General features: G+C 42.8%; 1 protein-coding gene across 7 annotated transcripts in view; it reads left to right on the top strand.

Annotated features, from left to right (window-relative positions):
- SNX16 (sorting nexin 16) overlaps positions 1 to 7,616 on the top strand; it is a 25,183-nt gene that overhangs the window by 201 nt on the left and 17,366 nt on the right. For all 7 annotated transcript variants that reach the window (XM_015560924.1, XM_015560920.1, XM_006759130.2 and 4 more), the window contains exons 2-3: positions 1,006 to 1,480; positions 5,821 to 5,907. In XM_015560924.1, the coding sequence (XP_015416410.1) occupies positions 1,106 to 1,480; positions 5,821 to 5,907 (462 nt within the window). In that variant the 5' untranslated portion in view covers positions 1,006 to 1,105. The remainder of the gene's footprint in view (positions 1 to 1,005; positions 1,481 to 5,820; positions 5,908 to 7,616) is intronic.

Below are 7,616 nucleotides of genomic sequence, written 5' to 3'. Positions count from 1 at the left end.
GTGGGCGGGCTGAGGCTGCGGACCGGGCGGACCCGGGACGCCTGCGGAGCCCAGGTCCTGGCCGCGGGCGGGAGGGCTGCCCGCAGCCACGTGCTGAGCTAACACTCCCTCCGCCCCGGCCCCGGGCGAGCAGCCCCTCCCCGCATTCCTTGCCGCGGTGGCTGCGGGTTGCAGTCGGACAGGCAGCCCCGCCGCTGTCCCGTCGCCGGTCTGCAGTGGCGACCGGCTCTCAGCTGCTTATTTACCATCTTAGTGGCAACCCTTTTCCTCCGGTTGTTATGAAATTATTCTGAGATAAGATCAGCGAGGTCTGCTGACAGCGAAGTTAGCGTTTGCGCTGTGCACACAGCTGTCTGTGCCCCGGCTTGCGGCATGGCGGAATTCGTGGACATCTGGAAACGAGGGAGACCATTCAAACTTGGAGTCATTTCATCTTGGTGGCGGCAAGCTCCATGTTCATTGGGGCTTGTCTGATTACTTCGTTTGACCAAGTTGGTGGTGTTTTTTCAGATGCATTCGATCCAGGACTTGATGACCTGTTCCTTTAAGAGCAGTTGCTATTTGTAGCATCTGAGCAGGCTCACTTTATTCCTTTGGGTGGTTTTTTCGTATTTCACTAATTAAGTCAAAAGGTGATGGGAATCATTTACCTTCCCTCCCTATGCCCTGTATAGTACGGTCAGGACTGTCAGCCGAAAATAAAGCCGCAGGAAGGTTGAAATAAACATTGCAAAAATCTGTCACCAAGAAATAGCGTGGGGGGAAAGGATAACATAAGAGTGTCAAGAAAAAGGGTGTGGAGTAGTTCTGCTTTCTTTGCCTTGCAAATGAGAGTCCTTAGAGATGACATTTTGCAGTTAAAAGAAGAGATTTGGGGCCTGTTTTCATTCCAAATAAAGTAATAAAGTGTCACAAAATTAAGAGAAATGGATATGAACATTGTGTTTTATTTTGGATAATGCTGCAGGTTAAAACAGTCTTTCAATATGTTCTTCTCATGTTTAGATAGCAAATTCCCAAGAAGAAGATGATGGATTGCACATCAGTTGTTCTCTAAGTGCCTGGACTCAGCAGTGTGCAGATTTGTTGCAAAGCCCCGAAGAAGATGGCAACTCCTTACGTCCCAGTTCCCATGCCCATAGGGAGTTCTGCTTCCAGCTTCACAGCCAGCAGAAACCAAAGAAGTTCCTCTTTGGGGAGCCTCTCAACAAGCTCAAACTCTTCCAAAGGCCAGTTGGAAGACTCAGATACAAGAACCAGGAAACAGACCAGTGCACCTGGTCAAAGGGATAGCGCCTCATCCGTCTGTAGCAGCCCCCTCCTTAGGACTAAGTTTACAGATGCCGATTCTTGCGTTGAGTATTCGACTAGACCAAGAGAAAGTGAAGAGCAGAATCCTGAAACAGTGAATTTGGAAGATAGGCCTTCTACCCCTACTATTCTGGGTTATGAAGTGATGGAAGAAAGAGCGAAATTCACTGTGAGTATCGACCTTTGCTGCACTCCCGTAGAAAGTGAAAGACTGACTCGCCTTATTCTACACTTGTATTAAATTGATTGACGTTAGTATGTACTTGTAATTTCCTAAAGATGAAATTCACATGGTCTTGTCATTGTAGTAAACTTTTGTTTTACTTGAATGAATTGGCACAAACCAGACATATGTGTGAGACTAGCACACAGGTCAAGAAAGAGCGTAACTAGCATCCAGAACCAGCACCAGGCTCTCCTCCAGGCAGCACCCTCTTTGCTGACAGGCTCCGTGAACGTTGCCTACGTCTGTACCTTGCGAAAGTGGAATCGTGGAGCACGTACTCTTGGGTGTGTTTCTTCAGCATTGTATCTGTGAGACTCCTCCTTGACCTTGCATGTGATCCCAGGCAGCACATTTTTATTACTGATTCTATTCCTTTACGTGAATGTTCATCCATCCTCTGGTGGCAGGGCACTTGGATAATTTCCAGTTTGAGGCTCTTGAAAGTACTACTGCTATGAACCTTTAGTACTTGTAACTCAGTAAACTCATAGGTGCATTTCTGTTTGATATCAGCCGAGGAATGAAATTGCTGGACCATATACCCAACTTTAGAAGATACGGACGATGCACCAGAAAGGTTGTACTAATTTACACTAGTAGGCTGTGTATGAAGTTCCAGCTACTCCACACCTTCCCAACATAGCGTGCTTTCCATCTTTTTCATGTTGGCGATTCCAGTGGGTAGAGTGATATCACCTTGTGGTCTAAATTTGCATTTCTTAATGACTAATTAATCGATTTTGGCCATTTGGGTATTCTCTTTTGCGAAGAGTCTGTTCAAGATCTTTTCCACTTTATGCATAGTTTTCTATGCATTTGGGACATAAGTCTTTTTTCAGAACATGTATCATATCATCTCACTCTCTGCTTTGCCTTTTCATTCCCTTAGTGATGCATTTGATAAATAAACTCTATCCACTGAGCCAAACCGGTTAGGGCAAGGTTCTTACTTTTTTTTATTTTATTGCTTAAAGTATTACAAAGAGTATTACATATGTCTCCTTTTTTTTTTTCCTTTTTCCCCCGCCCTTGACAATCCCCTGGCCTCCCCTACCCCCCAGGGTCTTATGTCCATTGGTTATGCTTATATGCATGCATACAAGTCCTTCGGTGGATCTCTTACTTTTAATGTAGTCCAGTGTATGAACTTTTTCTTATATGGTCAGCACTCTTTAAAATCTGCCTACTCCCTCTGGACAATGTCCTATGTTTTCTTCTGAAAGCTTTATTGTTGGGCCTTTCATACTTCGATCTGAAAACCATCTGGAATTAAGTGTTTTCCATGGTGTGGGGCAGGGTCAAGGCCTTGCTTTCTCCGTGTGCGTTCCAGTGAGCAGGCTTTTATTGAGAAGACCACTCTTTCTCCTCTGCATTTGCATGTTGCTTATGACACAGATCAGATGACCTTAAATGTGTGGGTCTGTTTCTGGGTTCCATTTTCTCCTCCTTTGCCAATTCCCCAGTCCTGAGTATTAAAGCTTCTTGGTAGGCCTTGCTGCTGGCAGCCCTCGTGCTCCAGCTGTGGTGTGCTGCAGGACTGTGGCTGCTCCGGACCCTTGGCATTGGGATTGGGTCGAACCCAGACCAACCTGGCAAAACTGACACCTTTACAGTACTGCATTTGAATCTGTGAACTCAGTCCTTTACTTAGTCACTTATTTTTTATAATGACGTTCTGTAGTTTTCAGGGCAGAGGTCTGACATCTTTTGGTTAGATTTATGTGTAGGTGTGGATGTTGGATGTTCCCAATTGCTTTTGCTTTCTTTTTTCTTTTTTGTTCTTTGCTAGTTTGAATTTTTCCAGCTTATGTGGTTATGTATACAGCAACTTTGCAAATTCACATATCAGTTGAAATAGCCTGTTCTTTCTCTTGTATTTCCTTGAGGTAGAGTTTATATGTTTATGCCATTTCATGCTGCAGATTTACAGCAGTACACAGCGGTTCTCAATCTGTGGGTCATGACCCCTTTGGCGTTCGAACGACCCTTTCACAGGGGTCGCCTAAGACCATCCTGCATATCAGATATTTACATGACGATTCACAACAGTAGCAACATTACAGTTATGAAGTAGCAACTCAAATAATTTTATGGTTGGGTCACAACATGAGGAACTGTATTTAAAGAGCCAGAAGGTTGAGAACCACTGGTACAGAAGGACCTGCAAGAAAAAAATCATTCAGAAAATTCATGAAGAGACGATCTTTACAGTTAAATTATCGTAAGAGTGACGATGTGTTGAGAAATCTTCATGAACCTGACGTTTTTTTAAAAAAAATTTTAATATATTTTTATTGATTTCAGAGAGGAAAGGAGAGGGAGAGATGGAAACATCAATGATGAGAGAGAATCATTGATCAGCTGCCTCCTGCACGCCCCACACTAAGGATCGAACCCGCAACCTGGGTATGTGCCCTGACTGGGAATCAAACCATGAACTCCTGCTTCATTAGGTTGATGTGCAACCACTGAGCCAAGCCGGCCGGGCCTGGCTTTTTTAGAGTGATTTTCAAAATTACAATAAACTGGTGGTTCATATTCTCACATTGACTCATCGAGGTGACGTGTGTGAAAATGCAAGTTCCCAGGCAAATTTAAGGCCGTGGCACATAGTCTTTCAAGACCTCAAAGAGGAAGGGGTAACAGCAGATACAAGATTAGTCCTGTTCGTTAGTGGTTCATTTAACATTTTTTGAGTACCAGGCACGATGACCTTTGATCCCCCTTACGATTATCTCAGATCAGGACTTTCTGGGCACTTTAAAGGGTCCTCACTTTTATATGTTACACAGATAAATCACTTGTGTTTTACTTCAAAGTTAAAGGATTCATCTGTCACCCTTATGTCCTCCCCTTAAAAGCTGAAAGAAGTCTGTCTGTAAGGGGGGGAGACTAAGGTTGGTGTGTGGTCCCTATACAGTCAGCACTATCCACTGGCCACATTTCAGGTACAGTCAGTGCTGGCCACATGGACTGGCCACGTTTCAGGTACAGTCAGCACTGTCCACGTGGACTGGTAATGTTTAGGTGGCCAGTAGCCTCGCGGCTGAAGTGCAGCTTCAGAGCCACAGTGGGAAGTTATTGCACAGCCGACTTCAGGACAAGTTACCTGTTAGAAGAGTGTCCGTCATTTGGCAGATGCTGTCGTCTTCATAGCTTAGCCCAGAATACTGTACCAGAAACTACCACATTTTTCTTGAGATTCTGTTATAAAAAGTACTTCCTCATAATAAACTCTAAAATTATATTTATGAAAAATAGAATCTAGCCCTAGCCAGCTTGGCTCAGTGGATAGAGCGTCAGCCTGAAGACTGAAGGGTCCCGAGTTCGATTCCGGCCAAGGGCACATGCCTGGGTTGCAGGCTCGATCCCCAGTGGGGAGTGTGCAGGAGGCAGCCGATCAATGATTCTCATCATTGGTGTTTCTATATCTCCCTCTCTCTTCCTCTCTGAAATCAACAAAGAAATATATTTAAAAAGATAGACTCTAGTTATTCTTATTGTAAGCTTTTTAAAATAGTGACATGCTTCAAACAAGTTTTTCTATTCAATAGCCTAGATAATTGTGCATAATTATAGAAATGTAAACTTTTATCTAATGTGGATATTTTTTAGCTTGTATTTCAGCTCTGAAGATTAAAACATCAAATTTATTTCAAAATTTTGCCTTGTAGTGTTGAGTTTAAAAATTAATTTGATTATATAAGACAAGAGTGGCTGTGTTTCATAGCTTTTTTAGGCATGAGTTATTCTTTTTATGAGTTTAAAATATGTGGCATAAAATATATTTTGGAAACTGATAAGTTCATTTATTATTAGTGTGCACCAAAAAAGGCATTTTGTCACAGATTTATCATAGTCTTGTTTCTTAAGAAAAAAATCTTGCTTTTTGTGCCTACATCAAATATTTGTACATTTCAGGTTTTAAATTATTTCTGATATTATTTTTAAATATATTTTATTGATTTTTTACAGAGAGGAAGGGAGAGAGATAGAGAGTTAGAAACATCGATGAGAGAGAAACATCGATCAGCTGCCTCCTGCACACTCCCCACTGGGGATGTGCCTGCAACCCAGGTACATGCCCTTGACCGGAATCAAACCTGGGACCTTTCAGTCCGCAGGCTGACGCTCTATCCACTGAGCCAAACCGGCTTCGGCTATTTCTGATATTTTTTACATGGTAATTGTTAGGACCTAGATTGTTGAGTAAAAGTTTTTTAGATATTTGATTTGAATTTTTAAATATCTTTACACATATCTTTAACCCTCCCCTATTGTAGGTATATAAGATACAAGTAAAGAAAAACCCGGAAGAAAGCTGGGTAGTTTTCAGAAGATACACGGACTTCTCCAGGCTTAATGATAAAGTAAGTACTTAACAAATCTAAAACTAGCTTTTCACTTTTGAATTATTATCTGTTTCACACAATTCATCTGTTATATTTGTGTTTTTTCTTCCTTGTGAATTATTTAAATGAAGATAACCCTTTGCTAGTTCCTAAGAAAATACCGTTTCAGCCATAACCGGTTTGGCTCAGTGGATAGAGCGTCGGCCTGCGGACTGAAGGGTCCCAGGTTCAATTCCGGTCGGGGGCATGTGCCTTGGTTGCGGGCACATCCCCAGTGGGCGGTGTGCAGGAGGCAGTTGATTGGTGTTTCTCTCTCATCATGTTTCTAACTCTCTATCTCTCTCCCTTCCTCTCTGTAAAAAAAATCAATAAAATATATTTTTAAAAAAAAGAAGAAAAGGAAAATACCGTTTCATTTCACTTTAATAGCCTGAAGTCCCATCTCTACACATAACTTTCTTTTTTGAAAACAAAAACTAAAAATGTGAAAATCTTAACCTTATTAGCACAAATGTAATTAAGATGCACCTGTTTATTATCTGGTGTGATTTGAGTGGGCTCAGCTGGGTCAGCTGCTGAGGCTCAGACATGGTCAGTATTAAGCTCTGGGCTCCACTCGACTCTTATCTGGAGGCTCCGGGAAAGAATCAGCTTCCAGGCTCATTCAGGCTGTTGGCAGAGTTCTCTTTCTCGGGTTGTAAGGCTGAGGTCCCTGCGCCCTCGCTGGTTGTCAGCCAGAGGTGGTGCTTAGCTCCGGGAGCCACTCTCCAGCCCTGTGCCGGCCAACAGCAGCCCAGCCAGGGAGCCCAGGCCTCCTGCTGGCATCTCGGACTTTCTCCTCTGCCACCAGCACAAGGAAGCGCAACTGAAAGTGCTCCTGTGATGAGATTAGGCTCACGGATAATGTCCCTGTGCCACCAGTGATCCCCGTTACAGCTGCAGAATCCCTTTCACTGGGAAAGGTGGCAAAATCACAGCAGCAGCACCAGGGCAGAGGTCATGGGTCCTTTTTGGAAACTTGTTTATAGAAACATCAAATGCCTGTTATGATGTCATTTTTGCAGGAAATGTGTTTTAATGTAATGAAAGATAAAAACTAGCATTTATTAAAGTTATTTTAAGCTAATGTATAGTTTCCAAATTGTACTTTATTCAAAATAAAGTTGTTAATTACCCATATTCTATAGTACAGAGTACCTATAATATAAACAGTTTGTGAGGAGTTAATTGTGGGACATCTTCCTCTAAGGATAATTTTTAAGGAGGAAAAACGCCTAACTATGTGTGTGGTCATATGGGACATTTAAATTTTAATGCTCAAACTTAATGAAAAGATTTTTTATTTCCCCTTCACGCCTTTTATTATTTTCACTACAAACATCTACACTAATAAAAGAGAAACATGGTAATTGGTGTACGACCGCTACCCTTTTCATTGGCTAATCAGCGAGATATGCAAATTAACTGTCAGCCAAGATGGCGACCGGCAGCCAGTCAGCTTGAAACTAACATGAGGCTTGCTTGCCTCAGTGACGGAGGAAACCAATGTTCCCCGTCTGCGGCCACAGGCCTCTGAGCCTGCAGTTTAAGAAACTCTGTAACAAATACCACCGGACTTCAGCCAGCAGGATTGCAACATTGTCAGCAAAGGCCAGAAACCTACTTTCTGCCACGGAGGCCTAAGAGCTGGAGCCAAGCCTTAAAGCTAAAGCTGGCCCAGAATAAAC

This window comes from Myotis davidii, unplaced genomic scaffold (genome assembly GCF_000327345.1).
Source record: "Myotis davidii unplaced genomic scaffold, ASM32734v1 scaffold14, whole genome shotgun sequence".
Lineage (NCBI taxonomy): Eukaryota > Metazoa > Chordata > Mammalia > Chiroptera > Vespertilionidae > Myotis > Myotis davidii.
The sequence above is the reverse complement of the archived record's forward strand: the minus strand, read 5'-3'. Positions and strand labels throughout refer to the sequence as shown.